This window comes from Salmo salar, chromosome ssa01, assembly GCF_905237065.1.
Source record: "Salmo salar chromosome ssa01, Ssal_v3.1, whole genome shotgun sequence".
NCBI lineage: Eukaryota > Metazoa > Chordata > Actinopteri > Salmoniformes > Salmonidae > Salmo > Salmo salar.
Window position 1 is genome coordinate 107,109,825 of NC_059442.1, and position 27,028 is coordinate 107,136,852.

At 46.4% G+C, this 27,028-nt stretch overlaps 1 protein-coding gene across 5 annotated transcripts in view; it reads right to left on the bottom strand.

Annotated features, from left to right (window-relative positions):
* The window catches only part of ehbp1 (EH domain binding protein 1), a 400,782-nt gene that overhangs the window by 194,182 nt on the left and 179,572 nt on the right, over nucleotides 1–27,028 (bottom strand). For all 5 annotated transcript variants that reach the window (XM_045687294.1, XM_045687320.1, XM_045687312.1 and 2 more), the window contains 2 exons: nucleotides 16,370–16,548; nucleotides 15,969–16,017 (listed from right to left, as the gene is read on the bottom strand). In XM_045687294.1, coding sequence (XP_045543250.1) covers nucleotides 15,969–16,017; nucleotides 16,370–16,548 — 228 coding nt within the window. The remainder of the gene's footprint in view (nucleotides 1–15,968; nucleotides 16,018–16,369; nucleotides 16,549–27,028) is intronic.

Below are 27,028 nucleotides of genomic sequence, written 5' to 3' on the forward strand. Positions count from 1 at the left end.
CAGGGTTCACCAACATTCTGTACTCTACTGCAGGCAGGCAGTGTGTAATTTACCCAGAGTACAGCAGGGTTCCCCAACATTCTGTACTCTACTGCAGGCAGGCAGTGTGTAATTTACCCAGAGTACAGCAGGGTTCACCAACATTCTGTACTCTACTGCAGGCAGGCAGTGTGTAATTTACCCAGAGTACAGCAGGGTTCACCAACATTCTGTACTCTACTGCAGGCAGGCAGTGTGTAATTTACCCAGAGTACAGCAGGGTTCACCAACATTCTGTACTCTACTGCAGGCAGGCAGTGTGTAATTTACCCAGAGTACAGCAGGGTTCACCAACATTCTGTACTCTACTGCAGGCAGTGTGTAATTTACCCAGAGTACAGCAGGGTTCACCAACATTCTGTACTCTACTGCAGGCAGGCAGTGTGTAATTTACCCAGAGTACAGCAGGGTTCCCCAACATTCTGTACTCTACTGCAGGCAGTGTGTAATTTACCCAGAGTACAGCAGGGTTCCCCAACATTCTGTACTCTACTGCAGGCAGGCAGTGTGTAATTTACCCAGAGTACAGCAGGGTTCACCAACATTCTGTACTCTACTGCAGGCAGGCAGTGTGTAATTTACCCAGAGTACAGCAGGGTTCACCAACATTCTGTACTCTACTGCAGGCAGTGTGTAATTTACCCAGAGTACAGCAGGGTTCACCAACATTCTGTACTCTACTGCAGGCAGGCAGTGTGTAATTTACCCAGAGTACAGCAGGGTTCAACAACATTCTGTACTCTACTGCAGGCAGGCAGTGTGTAATTTACCCAGAGTACAGCAGGGTTCACCAACATTCTGTACTCTACTGCAGGCAGGCAGTGTGTAATTTACCCAGAGTACAGCAGGGTTCACCAACATTCTGTGCTCTACTGCAGGCAGGCAGTGTGTAATTTACCCAGAGTACAGCAGGGTTCACCAACATTCTGTGCTCTACTGCAGGCAGGCAGTGTGTAATTTACCCAGAGTACAGCAGGGTTCACCAACATTCTGTACTCTACTGCAGGCAGGCAGTGTGTAATTTACCCAGAGTACAGCAGGGTTCACCAACATTCTGTACTCTACTGCAGGCAGGCAGTGTGTAATTTACCCAGAGTACAGCAGGGTTCACCAACATTCTGTACTCTACTGCAGGCAGGCAGTGTGTAATTTACCCAGAGTACAGCAGGGTTCACCAACATTCTGTACTCTACTGCAGGCAGGCAGTGTGTAATTTACCCAGAGTACAGCAGGGTTCCCCAACATTCTGTACTCTACTGCAGGCAGGCAGTGTGTAATTTACCCAGAGTACAGCAGGGTTCACCAACATTCTGTACTCTACTGCAGGCAGGCAGTGTGTAATTTACCCAGAGTACAGCAGGGTTCCCCAACATTCTGTACTCTACTGCAGGCAGGCAGTGTGTAATTTACCCAGAGTACAGCAGGGTTCCCCAACATTCTGTACTCTACTGCAGGCAGGCAGTGTGTAATTTACCCAGAGTACAGCAGGGTTCACCAACATTCTGTACTCTACTGCAGGCAGTGTGTAATTTACCCAGAGTACAGCAGGGTTCACCAACATTCTGTACTCTACTGCAGGCAGGCAGTGTGTAATTTACCCAGAGTACAGCAGGGTTCCCCAACATTCTGTACTCTACTGCAGGCAGGCAGTGTGTAATTTACCCAGAGTACAGCAGGGTTCCCCAACATTCTGTACTCTACTGCAGGCAGGCAGTGTGTAATTTACCCAGAGTACAGCAGGGTTCCCCAACATTCTGTACTCTACTGCAGGCAGGCAGTGTGTAATTTACCCAGAGTACAGCAGGGTTCAACAACATTCTGTACTCTACTGCAGGCAGGCAGTGTGTAATTTACCCAGAGTACAGCAGGGTTCACCAACATTCTGTACTCTACTGCAGGCAGGCAGTGTGTAATTTACCCAGAGTACAGCAGGGTTCACCAACATTCTGTACTCTACTGCAGGCAGGCAGTGTGTAATTTACCCAGAGTACAGCAGGGTTCACCAACATTCTGTACTCTACTGCAGGCAGGCAGTGTGTAATTTACCCAGAGTACAGCAGGGTTCACCAACATTCTGTACTCTACTGCAGGCAGGCAGTGTGTAATTTACCCAGAGTACAGCAGGGTTCCCCAACATTCTGTACTCTACTGCAGGCAGGCAGTGTGTAATTTACCCAGAGTACAGCAGGGTTCACCAACATTCTGTACTCTACTGCAGGCAGGCAGTGTGTAATTTACCCAGAGTACAGCAGGGTTCACCAACATTCTGTACTCTACTGCAGGCAGGCAGTGTGTAATTTACCCAGAGTACAGCAGGGTTCACCAACATTCTGTACTCTACTGCAGGCAGGCAGTGTGTAATTTACCCAGAGTACAGCAGGGTTCACCAACATTCTGTACTCTACTGCAGGCAGGCAGTGTGTAATTTACCCAGAGTACAGCAGGGTTCACCAACATTCTGTACTCTACTGCAGGCAGGCAGTGTGTAATTTACCCAGAGTACAGCAGGGTTCCCCAACATTCTGTACTCTACTGCAGGCAGGCAGTGTGTAATTTACCCAGAGTACAGCAGGGTTCACCAACATTCTGTACTCTACTGCAGGCAGGCAGTGTGTAATTTACCCAGAGTACAGCAGGGTTCCCCAACATTCTGTACTCTACTGCAGGCAGGCAGTGTGTAATTTACCCAGAGTACAGCAGGGTTCACCAACATTCTGTACTCTACTGCAGGCAGGCAGTGTGTAATTTACCCAGAGTACAGCAGGGTTCCCCAACATTCTGTACTCTACTGCAGGCAGGCAGTGTGTAATTTACCCAGAGTACAGCAGGGTTCACCAACATTCTGTACTCTACTGCAGGCAGGCAGTGTGTAATTTACCCAGAGTACAGCAGGGTTCCCCAACATTCTGTACTCTACTGCAGGCAGGCAGTGTGTAATTTACCCAGAGTACAGCAGGGTTCCCCAACATTCTGTACTCTACTGCAGACAGGCAGTGTGTAATTTACCCAGAGTACAGCAGGGTTCCCCAACATTCTGTACTCTACTGCAGGCAGGCAGTGTGTAATTTACCCAGAGTACAGCAGGGTTCACCAACATTCTGTACTCTACTGCAGGCAGGCAGTGTGTAATTTACCCAGAGTACAGCAGGGTTCCCCAACATTCTGTACTCTACTGCAGGCAGGCAGTGTGTAATTTACCCAGAGTACAGCAGGGTTCACCCAACATTCTGTACTCTACTGCAGGCAGGCAGTGTGTAATTTACCCAGAGTACAGCAGGGTTCCCCAACATTCTGTACTCTACTGCAGGCAGGCAGTGTGTAATTTACCCAGAGTACAGCAGGGTTCAACAACATTCTGTACTCTACTGCAGGCAGGCAGTGTGTAATTTACCCAGAGTACAGCAGGGTTCACCCAACATTCTGTACTCTACTGCAGGCAGGCAGTGTGTAATTTACCCAGAGTACAGCAGGGTTCACCAACATTCTGTACTCTACTGCAGGCAGGCAGTGTGTAATTTACCCAGAGTACAGCAGGGTTCACCAACATTCTGTACTCTACTGCAGGCAGGCAGTGTGTAATTTACCCAGAGTACAGCAGGGTTCACCAACATTCTGTACTCTACTGCAGGCAGGCAGTGTGTAATTTACCCAGAGTACAGCAGGGTTCCCCAACATTCTGTACTCTACTGCAGGCAGGCAGTGTGTAATTTACCCAGAGTACAGCAGGGTTCACCAACATTCTGTACTCTACTGCAGGCAGGCAGTGTGTAATTTACCCAGAGTACAGCAGGGTTCCCCAACATTCTGTACTCTACTGCAGGCAGGCAGTGTGTAATTTACCCAGAGTACAGCAGGGTTCACCAACATTCTGTACTCTACTGCAGGCAGGCAGTGTGTAATTTACCCAGAGTACAGCAGGGTTCCCCAACATTCTGTACTCTACTGCAGGCAGCATGTGTAATTTACCCAGAGTACAGCAGGGTTCCCCAACATTCTGTACTCTACTGCAGGCAGGCAGTGTGTAATTTACCCAGAGTACAGCAGGGTTCACCAACATTCTGTACTCTACTGCAGGCAGGCAGTGTGTAATTTACCCAGAGTACAGCAGGGTTCACCAACATTCTGTACTCTACTGCAGGCAGGCAGTGTGTAATTTACCCAGAGTACAGCAGGGTTCACCAACATTCTGTACTCTACTGCAGGCAGGCAGTGTGTAATTTACCCAGAGTACAGCAGGGTTCCCCAACATTCTGTACTCTACTGCAGGCAGGCAGTGTGTAATTTACCCAGAGTACAGCAGGGTTCACCAACATTCTGTGCTCTACTGCAGGCAGGCAGTGTGTAATTTACCCAGAGTACAGCAGGGTTCACCAACATTCTGTACTCTACTGCAGGCAGTGTGTAATTTACCCAGAGTACAGCAGGGTTCACCAACATTCTGTACTCTACTGCAGGCAGGCAGTGTGTAATTTACCCAGAGTACAGCAGGGTTCCCCAACATTCTGTACTCTACTGCAGGCAGTGTGTAATTTACCCAGAGTACAGCAGGGTTCACCAACATTCTGTACTCTACTGCAGGCAGGCAGTGTGTAATTTACCCAGAGTACAGCAGGGTTCCCCAACATTCTGTACTCTACTGCAGGCAGGCAGTGTGTAATTTACCCAGAGTACAGCAGGGTTCACCAACATTCTGTACTCTACTGCAGGCAGGCAGTGTGTAATTTACCCAGAGTACAGCAGGGTTCACCAACATTCTGTACTCTACTGCAGGCAGGCAGTGTGTAATTTACCCAGAGTACAGCAGGGTTCCCAACATTCTGTACTCTACTGCAGGCAGGCAGTGTGTAATTTACCCAGAGTACAGCAGGGTTCACCAACATTCTGTACTCTACTGCAGGCAGGCAGTGTGTAATTTACCCAGAGTACAGCAGGGTTCACCAACATTCTGTACTCTACTGCAGGCAGGCAGTGTGTAATTTACCCAGAGTACAGCAGGGTTCCCCAACATTCTGTACTCTACTGCAGGCAGGCAGTGTGTAATTTACCCAGAGTACAGCAGGGTTCACCAACATTCTGTACTCTACTGCAGGCAGCTGTGTAATTTACCCAGAGTACAGCAGGGTTCACCAACATTCTGTACTCTACTGCAGGCAGGCAGTGTGTAATTTACCCAGAGTACAGCAGGGTTCACCAACATTCTGTACTCTACTGCAGGCAGGCAGTGTGTAATTTACCCAGAGTACAGCAGGGTTCACCAACATTCTGTACTCTACTGCAGGCAGGCAGTGTGTAATTTACCCAGAGTACAGCAGGGTTCCCCAACATTCTGTACTCTACTGCAGGCAGGCAGTGTGTAATTTACCCAGAGTACAGCAGGGTTCACCAACATTCTGTACTCTACTGCAGGCAGGCAGTGTGTAATTTACCCAGAGTACAGCAGGGTTCACCAACATTCTGTACTCTACTGCAGGCAGGCAGTGTGTAATTTACCCAGAGTACAGCAGGGTTCACCAACATTCTGTACTCTACTGCAGGCAGGCAGTGTGTAATTTACCCAGAGTACAGCAGGGTTCACCAACATTCTGTACTCTACTGCAGGCAGGCAGTGTGTAATTTACCCAGAGTACAGCAGGGTTCACCAACATTCTGTACTCTACTGCAGGCAGGCAGTGTGTAATTTACCCAGAGTACAGCAGGGTTCACCAACATTCTGTACTCTACTGCAGGCAGGCAGTGTGTAATTTACCCAGAGTACAGCAGGGTTCACCAACATTCTGTACTCTACTGCAGGCAGGCAGTGTGTAATTTACCCAGAGTACAGCAGGGTTCCCCAACATTCTGTACTCTACTGCAGGCAGGCAGTGTGTAATTTACCCAGAGTACAGCAGGGTTCCCCAACATTCTGTACTCTACTGCAGGCAGGCAGTGTGTAATTTACCCAGAGTACAGCAGGGTTCACCAACATTCTGTACTCTACTGCAGGCAGGCAGTGTGTAATTTACCCAGAGTACAGCAGGGTTCACCAACATTCTGTACTCTACTGCAGGCAGGGTGTGTAATTTACCCAGAGTACAGCAGGGTTCACCAACATTCTGTACTCTACTGCAGGCAGGCAGTGTGTAATTTACCCAGAGTACAGCAGGGTTCACCAACATTCTGTACTCTACTGCAGGCAGGCAGTGTGTAATTTACCCAGAGTACAGCAGGGTTCACCAACATTCTGTACTCTACTGCAGGCAGGCAGTGTGTAATTTACCCAGAGTACAGCAGGGTTCACCAACATTCTGTACTCTACTGCAGGCAGGCAGTGTGTAATTTACCCAGAGTACAGCAGGGTTCCCCAACATTCTGTACTCTACTGCAGGCAGGCAGTGTGTAATTTACCCAGAGTACAGCAGGGTTCACCAACATTCTGTACTCTACTGCAGGCAGGCAGTGTGTAATTTACCCAGAGTACAGCAGGGTTCAACAACATTCTGTACTCTACTGCAGGCAGGCAGTGTGTAATTTACCCAGAGTACAGCAGGGTTCACCAACATTCTGTACTCTACTGCAGGCAGGCAGTGTGTAATTTACCCAGAGTACAGCAGGGTTCACCAACATTCTGTACTCTACTGCAGGCAGGCAGTGTGTAATTTACCCAGAGTACAGCAGGGTTCACCAACATTCTGTACTCTACTGCAGGCAGGCAGTGTGTAATTTACCCAGAGTACAGCAGGGTTCCCCAACATTCTGTACTCTACTGCAGGCAGGCAGTGTGTAATTTACCCAGAGTACAGCAGGGTTCACCAACATTCTGTACTCTACTGCAGGCAGGCAGTGTGTAATTTACCCAGAGTACAGCAGGGTTCCCCAACATTCTGTACTCTACTGCAGGCAGGCAGTGTGTAATTTACCCAGAGTACAGCAGGGTTCACCAACATTCTGTACTCTACTGCAGGCAGGCAGTGTGTAATTTACCCAGAGTACAGCAGGGTTCACCAACATTCTGTACTCTACTGCAGGCAGCTGTGTAATTTACCCAGAGTACAGCAGGGTTCACCAACATTCTGTACTCTACTGCAGGCAGGCAGTGTGTAATTTACCCAGAGTACAGCAGGGTTCACCAACATTCTGTACTCTACTGCAGGCAGGCAGTGTGTAATTTACCCAGAGTACAGCAGGGTTCACCAACATTCTGTACTCTACTGCAGGCAGGCAGTGTGTAATTTACCCAGAGTACAGCAGGGTTCCCCAACATTCTGTACTCTACTGCAGGCAGGCAGTGTGTAATTTACCCAGAGTACAGCAGGGTTCACCAACATTCTGTACTCTACTGCAGGCAGGCAGTGTGTAATTTACCCAGAGTACAGCAGGGTTCACCAACATTCTGTACTCTACTGCAGGCAGGCAGTGTGTAATTTACCCAGAGTACAGCAGGGTTCACCAACATTCTGTACTCTACTGCAGGCAGGCAGTGTGTAATTTACCCAGAGTACAGCAGGGTTCCCCAACATTCTGTACTCTACTGCAGGCAGGCAGTGTGTAATTTACCCAGAGTACAGCAGGGTTCCCCAACATTCTGTACTCTACTGCAGGCAGGCAGTGTGTAATTTACCCAGAGTACAGCAGGGTTCCCCAACATTCTGTACTCTACTGCAGGCAGGCAGTGTGTAATTTACCCAGAGTACAGCAGGGTTCAACAACATTCTGTACTCTACTGCAGGCAGTGTGTAATTTACCCAGAGTACAGCAGGGTTCACCAACATTCTGTGCTCTACTGCAGGCAGGCAGTGTGTAATTTACCCAGAGTACAGCAGGGTTCACCAACATTCTGTACTCTACTGCAGGCAGGTGTGTAATTTACCCAGAGTACAGCAGGGTTCAACAACATTCTGTACTCTACTGCAGGCAGGCAGTGTGTAATTTACCCAGAGTACAGCAGGGTTCACCAACATTCTGTACTCTACTGCAGGCAGTGTGTAATTTACCCAGAGTACAGCAGGGTTCACCAACATTCTGTACTCTACTGCAGGCAGGCAGTGTGTAATTTACCCAGAGTACAGCAGGGTTCACCCAACATTCTGTACTCTACTGCAGGCAGTGTGTAATTTACCCAGAGTACAGCAGGGTTCACCAACATTCTGTACTCTACTGCAGGCAGGCAGTGTGTAATTTACCCAGAGTACAGCAGGGTTCACCAACATTCTGTACTCTACTGCAGGCAGGCAGTGTGTAATTTACCCAGAGTACAGCAGGGTTCCCCAACATTCTGTACTCTACTGCAGGCAGGCAGTGTGTAATTTACCCAGAGTACAGCAGGGTTCACCAACATTCTGTACTCTACTGCAGGCAGGCAGTGTGTAATTTACCCAGAGTACAGCAGGGTTCACCAACATTCTGTGCTCTACTGCAGGCAGGCAGTGTGTAATTTACCCAGAGTACAGCAGGGTTCACCAACATTCTGTGCTCTACTGCAGGCAGGCAGTGTGTAATTTACCCAGAGTACAGCAGGGTTCACCAACATTCTGTACTCTACTGCAGGCAGTGTGTAATTTACCCAGAGTACAGCAGGGTTCACCAACATTCTGTACTCTACTGCAGGCAGGCAGTGTGTAATTTACCCAGAGTACAGCAGGGTTCACCAACATTCTGTACTCTACTGCAGGCAGGCAGTGTGTAATTTACCCAGAGTACAGCAGGGTTCCCCAACATTCTGTACTCTACTGCAGGCAGTGTGTAATTTACCCAGAGTACAGCAGGGTTAACCAACATTCTGTACTCTACTGCAGGCAGTGTGTAATTTACCCAGAGTACAGCAGGGTTCACCAACATTCTGTACTCTACTGCAGGCAGGCAGTGTGTAATTTACCCAGAGTACAGCAGGGTTCAACAACATTCTGTACTCTACTGCAGGCAGGCAGTGTGTAATTTACCCAGAGTACAGCAGGGTTCAACAACATTCTGTGCTCTACTGCAGGCAGGCAGTGTGTAATTTACCCAGAGTACAGCAGGGTTCCCCAACATTCTGTGCTCTACTGCAGGCAGGCAGTGTGTAATTTACCCAGAGTACAGCAGGGTTCAACAACATTCTGTACTCTACTGCAGGCAGGCAGTGTGTAATTTACCCAGAGTACAGCAGGGTTCCCCAACATTCTGTACTCTACTGCAGGCAGGCAGTGTGTAATTTACCCAGAGTACAGCAGGGTTCACCAACATTCTGTACTCTACTGCAGGCAGGCAGTGTGTAATTTACCCAGAGTACAGCAGGGTTCACCAACATTCTGTACTCTACTGCAGGCAGGCAGTGTGTAATTTACCCAGAGTACAGCAGGGTTCACCAACATTCTGTACTCTACTGCAGGCAGGCAGTGTGTAATTTACCCAGAGTACAGCAGGGTTCACCAACATTCTGTACTCTACTGCAGGCAGTGTGTAATTTACCCAGAGTACAGCAGGGTTCCCCAACATTCTGTACTCTACTGCAGGCAGGCAGTGTGTAATTTACCCAGAGTACAGCAGGGTTCAACAACATTCTGTACTCTACTGCAGGCAGGCAGTGTGTAATTTACCCAGAGTACAGCAGGGTTCAACAACATTCTGTACTCTACTGCAGGCAGGCAGTGTGTAATTTACCCAGAGTACAGCAGGGTTCCCCAACATTCTGTACTCTACTGCAGGCAGGCAGTGTGTAATTTACCCAGAGTACAGCAGGGTTCAACAACATTCTGTACTCTACTGCAGGCAGTGTGTAATTTACCCAGAGTACAGCAGGGTTCAACAACATTCTGTACTCTACTGCAGGCAGGCAGTGTGTAATTTACCCAGAGTACAGCAGGGTTCCCCAACATTCTGTACTCTACTGCAGGCAGGCAGTGTGTAATTTACCCAGAGTACAGCAGGGTTAACCAACATTCTGTACTCTACTGCAGGCAGGCAGTGTGTAATTTACCCAGAGTACAGCAGGGTTCCCCAACATTCTGTACTCTACTGCAGGCAGTGTGTAATTTACCCAGAGTACAGCAGGGTTCCCCAACATTCTGTACTCTACTGCAGGCAGTGTGTAATTTACCCAGAGTACAGCAGGGTTCCCCCCCCAACTGGAGGCCGGCAGGTGTTTTTATTAGCCCCCCCAAGTTTCTAGGTAAAAAATGTAATACTTTAAAAAAATGTGCATGTTCATTGTTGAACATAGAAGACAACGAACACCAGGAAATAAATATTCTCCAAGCGATTTACATTTTGGAACTCTGTTCCAGTATTCCCACGTGTAATACAGAGACGTGATCATATGTTAGCACGATTATAAAGGATGTTTCAGTCACATATGATGTCTGTTTAGGGCTTCTTGTGGTCAATTTGAAGTCTACAAATGATCTGTAATTATGTTCCGACCCCCCGACCAGTTGATGAACCCTGGTGTACAGTATAGATAAATAAGGAAGTTAAATCTAGTTGATGTGAACCATGGTGTACAGTATAGATAAATAAGGAAGTTAAATCTAGTTGATGTGAACCATGGTGTACAGTATAGATAAATAAGGAAGTTAAATCTAGTTGATGACCCCTGGTGTACAGTATAGACAAATATTTTACCTTTATTTAACTAGGCAAGTCAGTTAAGAACAAATTCTTATTTACAATGACAGCCTAGGAACAGTGGGTTAACTGCCTTGTTCAGGGGCAGAACGACTGATTTTTACCTTGTCAGCTCGGGGATTTGATCTTGCAACCTTTAGGTTACTAGTCCAACACTCTAACCACTAGGCTACGCTGCCGCCCCAAGTTAAATCTAGTTGATTCCTGTGGTACAGTATAGAGAAATAAGGAAGTTAAAAGAGAGAGGAGGAAGACGGAGAAAGAGAGTGGAAGAGAGCAGAATAGAGGGGGAAAGTCAAAATGGAGGAGAAGAGAGTCAAACCATTCATTTCTATCTAAATGACAAGACACCCTCCCCCTCTTCCTCCTCCCCTCTTCCTCCTCCCCCCTTCCTCCTCCCCCCTTCTTGTGTAAGAAGTGATTGCACGGTGCAGTAACCCCAGAGACAGACAGACAGACCATTGAAATATGACTGATAAGGACAATCAATAACAGGAGAATATTTTGAGTTTTTATCATCATGGCCTTTGAAAAGATCCATTATCAATGAATGAACACACTGCGATGTGTGTGTGTGTGTTTTTGTGTGTAATGAGAAAAAGCAGAAGTAATTCCCCATGATATCTGATATGAGGCAGTGTGCTGCTGAGGGAGGACCAGGTTTAGGCGCCCCGAGCACTCACACGGATTATTCACAACGGTGAAGAGAGGTCTAACCATTGGAGTTCAAATTCCTCGTTGTATTCTATACAAATGACAACTGTGATTATAAAATCAGAAAGATCAGAAAATATTCATTTTTATTGTGATTCACATGGTGCTGTAGGTACCAGGTGGCAATTTGACCTGGTGTTCTATGTTGTATTGATGTAGCTACATTACCTCTCTCTACTTCTCTCTCTTCTTGTTGGTGAAGCTACATTACCTCTCTCCACTTCTCTCTCTTCTTGTTGGTGAACCTACATTACCTCTACTTCTCTCTCGTCTTGTTGGTGAACCTACATTACCTCTCTACTTCACTCTCTTCTCGTTGATGTAGCTACATTACCTCTCTCCTCTTGTTGTGACTACATTACCTCTCTCTCTTGTTGTGGCCACATTACCTCTTTCTATCTCCTCTTGTGGCTACATTACCTCTCTCTTGTTGTGGCTACATTACCTCTCTCCACTTGTTGTTGTGACTACATTACCTCTCACCCTCATATTTGTGTGGCTACATTACTCTCCTCTTGATGTGGCTATATTACCTCTCTCCTCTTGTTGTGGCTACATTACCTCTCCTTGTTGATGTGACTATATTACCTCTCTCCACTTGTTGTGGCTACATTACCTCTCTCCTTGTTGATGTGACTATATTACCTCTCTCCACTTGTTGTGGCTACATTACCTCTCTCCTTGTTGATGTGACTATATTACCTCTCTCCTCTTGTTGTGGCTACATTACCTCTCTCATCTTGTTGATGTGACTACATTAGCTCTCTCTCTCTCCTCTTGTTGTGGCTACATTACCTCTCCCCTTGTTAATGTGACTATATTACCTCTCTCCTCTTGTTGTGGCTACATTACCTCCCTCCCTCTTGTTGTGGCTACATTACCTCCCTCTCTCTTGTTGATGTGATTATATTACCTCTCTCCTCTTGTTGTGGCTACATTACCTCTCCCCTCTTGATGTGGCTACATTACCTCTCTCCGCTTGTTGTGGCTACATTACCCCTCTCCGCTTGTTGTGGCTACATTACCTCTCTCCTCTTGTTGTGGCTATATTACCTCTGTCCGCTTGTTGTGGCTACATTACCTCTCTCCGCTTGTTGTGGCTACATTACCTCTCTACGCTTGTTGTGGCTACATTACCTCTATACGCTTGTTGTGGCTACATTACCTCTCTCCGCTTGTTGTGGCTACATTACCTCTCTCCGCTTGTTGTGGCTACATTACCTCTCTCCGCTTGTTGTGGCTACATTACCTCTCTCCGCTTGTTGTGGCTACATTACCTCTCTCCGCTTGTTGTGGCTACATTACCTCTCTCCTCTTGATGTGGCTATATTACCTCTCTCCGCTTGTTGTGGCTACATTACCTCTCTTTCCCCCCTTGTTGATGTGACTATATTACCTCTCTCCTCTTGTTGATGTGGCTACATTACCTCTCTCCGTTTCTTGTGGCTACATTACCTCTCTTTCCCCCCTTGTTGATGTGACTATATTACGTCTCTCCCCTTGTTGATGTGACTACATTACCTCTCTCTCCCCTTGTTGATGTGACTACATTACCTCTCTCCTCTTGTTGTAGCTACATTACCTCTCTCTCCCCTTGTTGATGTGACTATATTACCTCTCTCCTCTTGTTGATGTGGCTACATTACCTCTCTCCGTTTCTTGTGGCTACATTACCTCTCTCCGCTTGTTGTGGCTACATTACCTCTATACGCTTGTTGTGGCTACATTACCTCTCTCCGCTTGTTGTGGCTACATTACCTCTCTCCGCTTGTTGTGGCTACATTACCTCTCTCCTCTTGATGTGGCTATATTACCTCTCTCCGCTTGTTGTGGCTACATTACCTCTCTTTCCCCCCTTGTTGATGTGACTATATTACCTCTCTCCTCTTGTTGATGTGGCTACATTACCTCTCTCCGTTTCTTGTGGCTACATTACCTCTCTTTCCCCCCTTGTTGATGTGACTATATTACCTCTCTCCCCTTGTTGATGTGACTACATTACCTCTCTCTCCCCTTGTTGATGTGACTATATTACCTCTCTCCCCTTGTTGATGTGACTACATTACCTCTCTCTCCCCTTGTTGATGTGACTACATTACCTCTCTCCTCTTGTTGTAGCTACATTACCTCTCTCTCCCCTTGTTGATGTGACTACATTACCTCTCTCCTCTTGTTGTAGCTACATTACCTCTCTCTCTCTCCCCTTGTTGATGTGACTACATTACCTCTCTCCTCTTGTTGTAGCTACATTACCTCTCTCTCTCCCCTTGTGGATGTGACTACATTACCTCTCTCCTCTTGTTGTAGTTACAATACCTCTCTCTCTCCCCTTGTTGATGTGACTACATTACCTCTCTCCTCTTGCTGTAGCTACATTACCTCTCTCTCTCTCCCCTTGTTGATGTGACTACATTACCTCTCTCCTCTTGTTGTAGCTACATTACCTCTCTCTCCCCTTGTGGATGTGACTACATTACCTCTCTCCTCTTGTTGTAGCTACATTACCTCTCTACGTCTCACACATCTTTCTCTTTCTACTCCCCATACAGAAGTGTGGTAAGGTTTTTGGGACCAGGGAGTGTGTGAAAGCCTATTTGTCAGGCCCCGTCTCGCAGCAAATTCCTCAATGGGTTGAGAGGAGGAGAGGAGAGGAGGAACGAGAGAAGGGCTGAATGAAAGAAGGAAGACAGCTGTAAACAGGATTACATCATTGCAAGGCCTGGTCCATGAAACCACACACACACACCTTACATGTGTCCTCACCCACACAGGCATTTAACACGCATCACACACACACACACGCAACACACACGGCAGGTCGTCTATTTATGATACTATACCTCTCAGAGGTGACTTTCCCCCTAACCCTCCACCCCATACCCTCTACCTCTCCGCCCCTCTAACCCTCCGCCCCATACCCTCTACCTCTCCAAACCTCTACTCCTCCGCCCCATACCCTCTACCTCTCCAACCCTCTACCCCTCCGCCCCATACCCTCTACCTCTCCGCCCCTCTAACCCTCCGCCCCATACCCTCTACCCCTCCACCCCATACCCTCTACCTCTCCAACCCTCTACCCCTCTGCCCCATACCTCTCTAACCCTCCGCCCAATACCCTCTACCTCTCCGCCCCATACCCTCTACCTCTCCGCCCCATACCCTCTACCTCTCCGCCCCAGACCCTCTACCTCTCCGCCCCATACCTCTCTAACCCTCCGCCCCATACCCTCTCCACCTCTCCGCCCCAGACCCTCTACCTCTCCGCCCCATACCCTCTACCTCTCCGCCCCAGACCCTCTACCTCTCCGCCCCATACCCTCTACCTCTCCGCCCCAGACCCTCTACCTCTCCCTCCCGCCCCAGACCCTCTACCTCTCCGCCCCAGACCCTCTACCTCTCCGCCCCATACCCTCTACCTCTCCGCCCCAAACCCTCTACCTCTCCGCCCCATACCTCTCTAACCCTCCGCCCCATACCCTCTACCTCTCCGCCCCATACCCTCTACCTCTCCGCCCCAGACCCTCTACCTCTCCGCCCCAGACCCTCTACCTCTCCAACACTCTACCCCATACCCTCTACCCCTCTGCCCCTCTACCCCATACCCTCTACCTCTCCAACCCTCTACCCCATATCCTCTACCCCCTAACCCTCCGCCTCATACCCTATACCTCTCCAACTCTCTAACTCTCTAACCCTCTAATTGTGTATGCGGACAAGAGGCGAGCAAGACAAAACTCACTAATGGTGTTATTCCTCTACAGGACCAGTAACGGTCTTATTCCACTACAGCACCAGTAATGGTGTTATTCCACTACAGGACCCGTCATGGTGTTATTCCACTACAGCACCAGTAATGGTGTTATTCCACTACAGGTCCAGTAATGGTGTTATTCCACTACAGCACCAGTAATGGTGTTATTCCGCTACAGCACCAGTAATGGTGTTATTCCACTACAGCACCAGTAATGGTGTTATTCCGCTACAGCACCAGTAATGGTGTTATTCCACTACAGGACCAGTAATGGTGTTATTCCACTACAGCATCAGTAATGGTGTTATTCCTCTACAGGACCAGTAACGGTCTTATCCCACTACAGCACCAGTAATGGTGTTATTCCACTACAGGACCAGTAATGGTGTTATTCCACTACAGCACCAGTAATGGTGTTATACCACTACAGCACCAGTAATGGTGTTATTCCGCTACAGCACCAGTAATGGTGTTATTCCGCTACAGGACCAGTAATGGTGTTATTCCACTACAGGTCCAGTAATGGTGTTATTCCACTACAGGACCAGTAACGGTCTTATTCCACTACAGCACCAGTAATAGTGTTATTCCACTACAGCACCAGTAATGGTGTTATTCCAGTACAGCACCAGTAATGGTGTTATTCCGCTACAGGACCAGTAATGGTGTTATTCCACTACAGGTCCAGTAATGGTGTTATTCCACTACAGGACCAGTAATGGTGTTATTCCACTACAGGACCCACTACAGCACCAGTAATGGTGTTATTCCTCTACAGGACCAGTATTGGTGTTATTCCGCTACAGGACCAGTAATGGTGTTATTCCACTACAGGACCAGTAATGGTGTGTGTTTGTGTGTGGCACAGAGGGCAGCAGACACTTACCTTTTTGTTGTTTTCCTTAATATCCTGAGGATTGAGGGCCTTGTAGTCTCTGGAGAGAACAGAGGAGAGGTCAGAGAGAGAGAGAACAGAGAGGTCAGAGAGAGAGCGAGAACAGAGGAGAGAGAGAGAGAGAGAGAGAGAGAGAGAGAGAGAGAGAGAGAGAGAGAGATTAGATATGCGCCACATGTAATGGCATTAGAACTGTAACATGCAATTTCACAGCAGCTCAATCAGCTAAACTAATAGAGTGGAAAATACTAGAATAACACAACAATCACACACACACACACAGACACACACACACAGCTTTGATGCTTTATCTTGTGCTCTCTTCTCTAGATAGATCATTAGGTTTCCCATATGGACTCTTGAGTGTAGGAGTGTGTGTGTGTATAACTCACATGTAATCAGGTCTGAAGTGATGGAGAAGGGCGCAGAATGCCAGGCCGTTCCTCCAGGATGTGGTGAAGTTGGTAATCTTGACTCCGCGGTAATTCTTTGTGACCTCACGGCACCAGGCCAGCAGGGATTGGCTAGCGTTGGGCTTCCCACCAAGCACTGGGCTCGGGATAGGACTGGGCTGTAGAGAGAGGGAGATGGATAGAGAGTGAGAGGGATAGAGAGGGATAGAGAGAGAGAACAATAGCAGGAAGAGGGAGTCATAGTTAGCATTTTGTTCTTCACTTTTGACATTGATTTATAGTGTGTCCTAATTCTTATATGACATTGAATTGTTTCTTTCATGCCAACAATGTTCAACAACAAAGTTCACAATGTCTCATTTATCTTATCCAATTCGTTTTTTTTAAATTAGGGGGCTGGATGGGCACACAACACACACACACACACACACACACACACACACACACACACACACACACACACACACACACACACACACACACACACAGAGAGTAATGAGGGGTCAGACTCAAAGCTGCGTATGAGCGTGGATAATGTAAACATTTTATTAATTAGCTCCGCCCTTTGAAGTCTTATCGGAACCCGGCTTAACCAATGGGAGGGTCCCGTAGCCCAGACGCCAAATCCCAACAAATCCACTCCCATCTGTCTGTCTCACCAGAACCAATGGAGCTCTAACTGGTCTAACTTGTTATGAATGGCTGGGGGGGTTGTTATATCAGTCATGTTCATTTGGCTCTGAGTATTCACCCAAACAAAACACGGACACAAATGACACTGGTATATAATCAGTGTTCACTAACCCTGGTCCTGGGGAGATACAGGGCAGTGCAGGCTTTTGCTCTCGCCTAGCACTAAGACACTAGAGTCGATAGAACCTTGATCAGATAAAGCTGGTATCTTCTGATGCAACATTTTTTCAAAGACCTGTTTTTCTACTAAACCAGTCAGACTGACTCATGGATTTCATTTTTATGTCTTTGTGTGCAGTTTGAAGGAAGTTGAATGTCGTTTCTGGAGCCATTGCTAACTAGCATTAGCGGAATGACTGGAAGTCTACAGGAACAGCTAGCATGCTGGCACTATCCCTTTAAGTTCCTAGTGAGATGTCTATCTATGGTGGCTGACAGTGGTAGCAGTCCATCTGGACAGAAACAGGCCTTCATATGGCTGCAGTGGCTGAACTACCCCCTCTATTGGCCAGCCTGGGATATTGCTAGAGCGAGAGATGTGGAGGAAGAGAGAGAGAGAGAGAAAAGGGGGTGGAGGACGAGATGGAGGAGAAAGGGAAGAAGGGGAGGGGATTTGAGATGACTGACAAGGGAGAAGTTAGGTGATTATGAGAGCTCTGTATAAACAGACACAAAGAAGGCCTTAGGCCGCGAGAGGGGAGAGGAAGGAAGGAAGGGGGAGGGGGAGAGAGATGGAGAGAGAGAGAGAAACACACTAAATGAGAACTAAACGTCTCCTAAATTAAAAACTTCTTAGGGCTAGGCCCCTTTTTCACAATTTCCACCTGAATGACGTGTCCAAAGGATATGCTTTGGGCATGTCAGGATATGCATATAATTGGTACCATTGGAAAGAAAACACTTTGAAGTTTGTAAAAATTTTAAAATAATGTAGGAGACTATAACACAATAGATATGGTAGGAGAAAATCCAGAGAAAAACCAACCAGATTTCTTTTGAGAGAGAGACAATGTCCTTACAATGGCAAGTATAAGGGCATACTCAATTCTAGCTCCCAGGATGCAATTCCTATGGCTTCCACAGGGTGTCAGCAGTCTATGTTCAAGGTTCCAGGCTTGTAACTTCCAAAACGAATAAGAAATATCAGTTTTAATACAGGGACACAGTCTTGGAAATTCGTGTTTGCGTGCGCCATGAAGACAAGACACCTGCTAAAATCGGTTTCCTATTGAAAATACTTCTTTCTGTAAGAAATATTATAGTTTGATTACATTTTAGGGTATCTGAGGAGTAAATAGAAACATATTTTGACTCGTTGAAACAAAGTTTAGGGGAAGATTTTCGGATTCCTTTCTCTGCATGTTGAACGAGTGGATTACTCAAATCGATGGCGCCAACTAAACTGACTTTTTGGGATATAAAGAAGGATTTTATCTAACAAAACGACACTACATGTTATAGCTGTGACCCTTTGGATGACAAATCAGAGGAAGATTTTCAAAAAGGAAGTGAATATTTAATCGCTCTTTGTGAATTTATGAAACCTGTGCCGGTGGAAAAATATTTTGATATGGGGCACCGTCCTCAAACAATCGCATGGCATGTTTTCGCTGTAATAGCTACTGTAAATCGGACAGTGCAGTTAGATTAACAAGAATTTAGGCTTTCAACAGATATAATACACTTGTATGTACCTAAGTGTTTAATATCCATAATTTTAATGATTATTATTTGAATTGCGCGCCCTCCAGTTTCACCGGAAGTTGCCCCGCTAAGCGGGACGCCTATCCCTAAGAAGACTTCAGTGTTTCCCAGCATGGCCAGAGGGTTAGGGGGTCCTTCAGCATGGCCAGAGGGTTAGGGGGTCCTTCAGTATGGCCAGAGGGTTAGGGGGTTCTCCAGCATGGCCAGAGGGTTAGGGGGTTCTTCAGCATGGCCAGAGGGTTAGGGGGTTCTTCGGCATGGCCAGAGGGTTAGGGGGTTATTCAGCATGGCCAGAGGGTTAGGGGGTTCTTCAGCATGGCCAGAGGGTTAGGGGGTTCTTCAGCATGGCCAGAGGGTTAGGGGGTTCTTCAGCATGGCCAGAGGGTTAGAGGGTTCTTCAGTGTTCTCCAGCATGGCCAGAGGGTTAGGGGGTTCTTCAGCATGGTCAGAGGGTTCTTCAGCATGGCCAGAGGGTTAGGGGGTTCTTCAGCATGGCCAGAGGGTTAGGGGGTTCTTCAGCATGGCCAGAGGGTTAGGGGTTCTTCAGCATGGCCAGAGGATTAGGGGGTTCTTCAGCATGGCCAGAGGGTTAGGGGTTCTTCAGCATGGCCAGAGGGTTAGAGGGTTCTTCAGTGTTTTCCAGCATGGCCAGAGGGTTAGGGGGTTCTTCAGCATGGCCAGAGGATTAGGGGTTCTTCAGCATGGCCAGAGGGTTAGGGGGTTCTTCAGTGTTCTCCAGCATGGCCAGAGGGTTAGGGGGTTCTTCAGCATGGCCAGAGGGTTAGGGGGTTCTTCAGCATGGCCAGAGGGTTAGGGGTTCTCCAGCATGGCCAGAGGGTTAGAAGGTCCTTCAGCATGGCCAGAGGATTAGGGGGTTCTCCAGCATGGCCAGAGGGTTAGGGGGTTCTTCAGCATGGCCAGAGGGTTAGGGGGTTCTCCAGCATGGCCAGAGGGTTAGGGGGTTCTTCAGCATGGCCAGAGGGTTAGGGGTTCTTCAGCATGGCCAGAGGGTTAGGGGTTCTTCAGCATGGCCAGAGGGTTAGGGGGTTCTTCAGCATGGCCAGAGGGTTAGGGGGTTCTTCAGCATGGCCAGAGGTTTAGGGGGTTCTTCAGTGTTCTCCAGCATGGCCAGAGGGTTAGGGGGTTCTTCAGCATGGCCAGAGGGTTAGGGGGTTCTTCAGCATGGCCAGAGGGTTAGGGGGTTCTCCAGCATGGCCAGAGGGTTAGGGGGTTCTCCAGTGTTTTCTGTGTAATGCACCTGTGTAATGATCATGCTGTTTAATCAGCTTCTTGATATGCCACACCTGTAAGGTGGATGGATTATCTTGGCAAAGGAGATATGCTCACTAACAGGGATGTAAACAAATTAGTGTACAAAGTTTGAGAGAAATAAGCTTTTTGCGCGTCTTAAACATGTCTGGGATATTTTATTTCAGCTCATGAAACATGATACCAACACTTTACATGTTGTGTTTATATTTTAGTTTATATTTTAGTTTTAGTATTTCGTCTTTGAACACTGGGAAGTATTGAAGGCCTTCAGTTGTACAACTGACTAGGTATCCCCCTGGTCACTTTAACAATGTTGAGATACTGTTTTACCCAGTTCAAAAGTGCCTTCAGAAAGTATTCATACCCCTTGACTTATTACCCATTTTGTCGTGTTACAACCTGAATTCAACATGGGTTAAATAGATGCTCTTCTCATCCATCTACACACAGTACCCCATAATGGCATCACAGTACCCCATGACATCACAGTACCCCATAATGACAAAGAAAAAAACTTATTAGAAATGTTTGCAAATTTATTGAAAATGAAATACAGAAATATCTCATTCACATATGTATTCACACCTCTGAGTCAATAAATGTTAGAATCACCTTTGGCAGTGAATACAGCTGTGAGTCTTTCTGGGTAAGTCTCTAAGAGCTTTCTACACCTGGATTGTGCAACATTTGCCCATTATTCTTCTCAAAATTCTTTAAACTCTGTCAAGTTGGTTGTTGATCATTGCTACACAACTATTTTCAGGTCTTGACATAGATGTTCAAGTAGATTTAAGTCAAAACTGTAACTCGGCCACTCAGGAACATTCACTGTCTTCTTGGTAAGCACTCTGTCAATTAGGTTAGTATTGTGGAGTAACTACAATGTTGTTGATCCATCCTCAGTTCTCTCCTATCACAGCCATTAAACTCTGTAACTGTTTTAAAGTCACCATTGGCCTCATGGCGAAATCGCTGAGCGGTTTCCTTCCTCTCCGGCAACTGATCCTGTATCTTTGCAGTGACTGGGTGTATTGATACACCATCCAAAATGTAATGAATAACTTCACCATGCTCAAAGGGATATTCAATAATTCCACTTTATTGTTTATTGTGTTTAGGCCAGTCAAAAAACATCTACATTTAATCCATTTGAAATTCAGGCTGGAAAACAACAACATTTGGAAAAAGTCAAGGGGTGTGAATACTTTCTGAAGGCACTGTATGTACAGTCGTGGCCAAAAGTTTAGAATGACACAAATATTCATTTCCACAAAGTCTGCTGCTTCAGTGTCTTTAGATATTTTTATCAGATGTTACTATGGAATACTGAAGTATAATTACAAGCATTTCATATGTGTCAAAGGCTTTTATTGACAATTACATAAAGTTGATGCAAAGAGTCAATACTTGCAGTGTTTACCCTGCTTTTTCAAGACCTCTGCAATACGCCCTGGCATGCTGTCAATTAACTTCTGGGCCATATCCTGACTGATGGCAGCCCATTCTTGCATAATCAATGCTTGGAGTTTGTCAGAATTTGTGGGTTTTTGTTTGTCCACCCGCCTCTTGAGGATTGACCACAAGTTCTCAATGGGATTAAGGTCTGGGGAGTTTCCTGGCCACGGACCCAAAATATCGATGTTTTGTTCCCCGAGCCACTTAATTATCACTTTTGCCTTATGGCAAGGTGCTCCATCATGCTGGAAAAGGCATTGCTCGTCACCAAACTGTTCCTGGATGGTTGGGAGAAGTTGCTCTCGGAGGATGTGTTGGTACCATTCTTTATTCATGGCTGTGTTCTTAGGCCAAATTGTGAGTGAGCCCACTCCCTTGGCTGAGAAGCAACCCCACACATGAATGGTCTCAGGATGCTTTACTGTTGGCATGACACAGGACTGATGGTAGCGCTCACCTTGTTTTCTCCAGACAAGCTTTTTTTCCGGATGCCCCAAAAAATCGGAAAGGGGATTCATCAGAGAAAATGACTTTACCCCAAGTCCTCAGCAGTCCAATCCCTGTACCTTTTGCAGAATATCAGTCTGTCCCTGATGTTTTTCCTGGAGAGAAGTGGCTTCTCTGCTGCCCTTCTTGACACCAGGCCATCCTCCAAAAGTCTTTGCCTCACTGTGCGTGCAGATGCACGCACACCTGCCTGGGCCATTCCTGAACAAGCTCTGGACTGGTGGTGCCCCGATCCCGCAGCTGAATCAACTTTAGGAGACGGTCCTGGCGCTTGCTGGACTTTCTTGGGCACCCTGAAGCCTTCTTCACAACAATTAAACCGCTCTCCTTGAAGTTCTTGATGATCCGATAAATGGTTGATTTAGGTGCAATCTTACTGGCAGCAATATCCTTGCCTGTGAAGCCCTTTTTGTGCAAAGCAATGATGACGGCACGTGTTTCCTTGCAGGTAACCATGGTTGACAGAGGAAGAACAATGATTCCAAGCACCACCCTCCTTTTGAAGCTTCCAGTCTGTTATTCGAACTCAATCAGCATGACAGAGTGATCTCCAGCCTTGTCCTCGTCAACACTCACACCTATATTAACGAGAGAATCACTGACATGATGTCAGCTGGTCCTTTTGTGGCAGGGCTGAAATGCAGTGGAAATGTTTTTTTTTGGGATGGCAAAGAGGAACTTTGCAATTAATTGCAATTCATCTGATCACTCTTCATAACATTCTGGAGTATATGCAAACTGCCATCATACAAACTGAGGCAGCAAGACTTTGTGAAAATTAATATTTGTGTCATTCTCAAAACTTTTTGCCACGACTGTACTGTATTATAAACTGGGTGGTTCGAGCCCTGAATGCCGATTAGCTGACAGCAATGGTATATCAGACCGTATTACCACAGGTATTTTTACTTAAAAGAAATAAAAACTTTACCGTTATTTTACCAGGTAAGTTGACTGAGAACACATTCTTATTTACAGCAACGACCTGGGGAATAGTTTCAGGGGATAGGAGGGGGATGAATGAGCCAATTGTAAGCTGGGGATGATTAGGTGGCCGTGATGGTTTGAGGGCCAGATTGGGAATTTAGCCAGGCCACCGGGGTTAACACCCCTACTCTTACGATAAGTGCAATGGGATCTTTAATGACCTCAGAGAGTCAGGACACCCGTTTAACGTCCAATCCGAAAGACGGCACCCTACACAGGGCAGTATTTTTTAGACCAGAGGAAAGAGTGCCTCCTACTGGCCCTCCAACACCACTTCCAGCAGCATCTGGTCTCCCATCCAGGGACTGACCAGGACCAACCCTGCTTAGCTTCAGAAGCAAGCCAGTATGACAAAACATTTATTTTTACTGCTCCAATTACGCTGGTAACCAGTTTATAATAGCAATAAGGCACCTCTGGGGTTTGTGATATATGGCCAATATACCACGGATAAGGGCTGTAATCGTACAAAAGAACAGCCCTTATCCGTGGTATATCGGCCATATACCACACCCCCTCTGGCCTTATTGCTTAATTCTAGTCAAGATTCATCCTATACAACTACTGCTATTCACACCTTTTCTATTCCTATACTGTCCATATTGTCTATACACACCATTCACATACACTATATATACAAAAGTATGTGGACACCCCTTCAAATGAGTGGATTTGGCTATTTCAGCCACACCCGTTGCTGACAGGTGTATGAAATAGAGCACACAACCATGCAATCTCCATAGACAAACATTAGCAGTAGAATGGCCTTACTGAAGAGCTCAGTGACTGTCAACGTGGCACCGTTATTGGATGCCACCTTTCCAACATGTCATTTCGTCAAATTTCTGCCCTGCTAGAACTTCCCCGGTCGACTGTAGGTGCTGTTATTGTGAAGTGGAAATGTCTCGGAGAAACAACGGCTCAATAGCAAAGAGGAAGGCCACACAAGCTCACAGAACGGACCCACCGACTGCTGAAACGCACAGTTGCAACACTCACTACTGAGTTCTAAACTGTCTGTTCGTCGGGAGCTTCATGAAATGGGTTTCCATGGCAGAGCAGCCGCACACAAGCCTAAGATCACCATGTGCAATGCCAAGCGTCGGCTGGAGTGGTGTAAAGCTCGCCGCCATTGAACTCTGGAGCAGTGGAAACGTGTTCTCTGGAGTGATGAACCACGCTTCACCATCTGGCTGTCCCATGGATGGACGAATCTGGGTGGCTGAATGGAAGCAAGTCCCTGCAGCAATGTTCCCACATCTAGAGGAAAGCCTTCCCAGAAGAGTGGAGGCTGTTATAGCAGCAAAGAGGGGACCAGCTCCAGATTTATGCCCAGGATTTTAGAATGATATGTTGGACGAGCAGGTGTCCCCATACTGTTGGTCGTGTAGTTTATCATTCCTAGTGCATCTAGTGTAAATTCTTCCAGTGTATATACACATAGATTGAATGAATTGTTTCCTAAATCAAGTGTTAGGGTCAGAGTTAAGGTTAGGATAAATAGACAGTCTCTTTGAACAGCCACCCAGGACAGATCTAGGGGTCGTCTAGGTGTGAGTCTCCGGTTAGTAGGGATGGGAACGGCCGGGCTTCATGATATCATCACCATACTTAGGTGCCCATTTTATATGCATGACGAATGAATGGTGCTTGTTTAATAAAGTTTAGATCAAAGCTGAATCAATGTCTTGAAAGATCACTAAACGGTGAATTAGTATTCTACACAGCCCTAACATACCGAGTAATAGTACAGCATAACGTCACTGCACGACCAAAAACACCACGTCATTTCTGATGTGGGCTAGACTTCCATGTACAACGTTTAATATGAATTCATATATTCATCCACTTTGTCACATATGCCTTATTTGAATCAAGCATTGAGGACCAGCAGTGAACAGTTTTTTCTTTAACAAAAAAACGCTTAACTTGAGGGGGACTCGAACCCGTGATTCCTGTAACCCAGAGAATCAGAGTTAAGCATCTTAGCGAGGCTGTACGTCACTTGGCAGTGATGTCAATTGTGGTAAATGTCACCTATTTCACTTCTTTTCTACTATGTACCTATTGTACAGACGTCCTTTATTCGGTAAAAGCACATGGATGTGTGTTAAACGGATAAGCAGCAGCTTGTCATATGTGAGAAAACGTGCATTTAGAATTTGTTCAACCTTTAGTAGCTAGTAGCTTAGTCAAGGACCCATCATGCAACATATTGGTAGTTGTGACAGACCAAGTGGAACAAAAGTAAACCTCGACTTTGGATGTTAACAAAATTCCTCTGGTGGACAAGTTGACCCATTTCATGAAACGCTTTGTTGATTTGTGGAGATAAAGTTTAAGATATTTATTAATAGGCTGATGAGGAAGTTGTTACAGGAAATTATCCCTGCCGCCTGGGGAGGTTAGCATAGGGCTAACGAGTGGCATGTTACCTAATGGGACCAGCTACAATGTAGTGAGCGTTCTACCACGTGACACGACGTCAACAACTCAATTGGCTGATGCCTAAACTTGACCTTGACCTTTATCTGACATTGTTAAGTATGACCCCTGACCCCTGTCTGCTGCAGAGGAACAACAGAGAGACAGGAGAAAATTAGTTTGGGAGTATACAGTCGCAAGAAAAAGTATGTGAACCCTTTGGAATTACCTGGATTTCTGCATAAATTGTTCATCAAATTTGATCTGCTCTTCATCTAAGTCACAACAATAGACAAACACAGTCTGCTTAAACTAATAACACACCAATTATTGTATTTTTCTCGTCTATATTGAATACATCATTTAAACATTCACAGTGTAGGTTGGAAAAAGTATATGAACACCTAGGCTAATGACTTCTCCAAAAGCTAATTGGAGTCAGGAGTCAGCTAACCTGGAGTCCAATCAATGAGCCGAGATTGGAGATGTTGGTTAGAGTTGCCCTGCAATATAAAAAAAAGTTTATTCACAAGAAGCATTGCCTGATGTGAAACATGCCTCGAACAAAAAAGATATCAGAAGACCTAAGATTAAGAATTGTTGACTTGCATAAAGCTGGAAAGGGTTACAAAAGTATCTCTAAAAGCCTTGATGTTCATCAGTCCACGGTAAGACAAATTGTCTATAAATGGAGAAAGTTCAGTACTGTTGCTACTCTCCCTAGGAGTGGCCGTCCTACAAAGATGACTGCAAGAGCACAGTGCAGAATGCTCAATGAGGTTAAGAAGAATCCTAGAGTGTCAGTTAAAGACTTACAGAAATCTCTGGAACATTTTTAAACATTTTAGTCATTTAGCAGACGCTCTTATCCAGAGCGACTTACAGTAGTGAATGCATACATTTCAAAAAATTTTCTCGGTACTGGTCCCCCGTGGGAATCGAACCCACAACCCTGGCGTTGCAAACACCATGCTCTACCAACTGAGCCACACGGGACCATGCTAACATCTCTGTTGACAAGTCTACGACACATAAAACACTAAACAACAATGGTGTTCATGGGAGGACACCACGGAAAAAGCCACTGCTGTCCAAAAAAAACATTGTTGCACGTCTGAAGTTTGCAAAAGAGCACCTGGATGTTCCACAGCGCTACTGGCAAAATATTCTGTGGACAGATGAAACTAGAGTTGAGTTGTTTGGAAGGAAGGAACACACAACACTATGTGTGGAGAAAAAAAAGGCACAGCACACCAACATCAAAACCTCATCCCAACTGTAAAGTATGGTGGAGGGAGCATCATGGTTTGGGGCGGCTTTGCTGCCTCAGGGCCTGGACAGCTTGCTATCTTCGACAGAAAAATGAATTCCCAAGTTTATCGAGACATTTTGCAGGAGAATGTAAGGCTATCTGTCCGCCAATTGAAGCTCAACAGAAGTTGGGTGATGCACCAGGACAACAACCCAAAACACAGAAGTAAATCAACAACAGAACGGCTTCAACAGAAGAAAATACACCTTCTGGAGTGGCCCAGTAGTCCTGACCTCAACCCAATTGAGATGCTGTGGCATGACCTCAAGAGAGCAGTTCACACC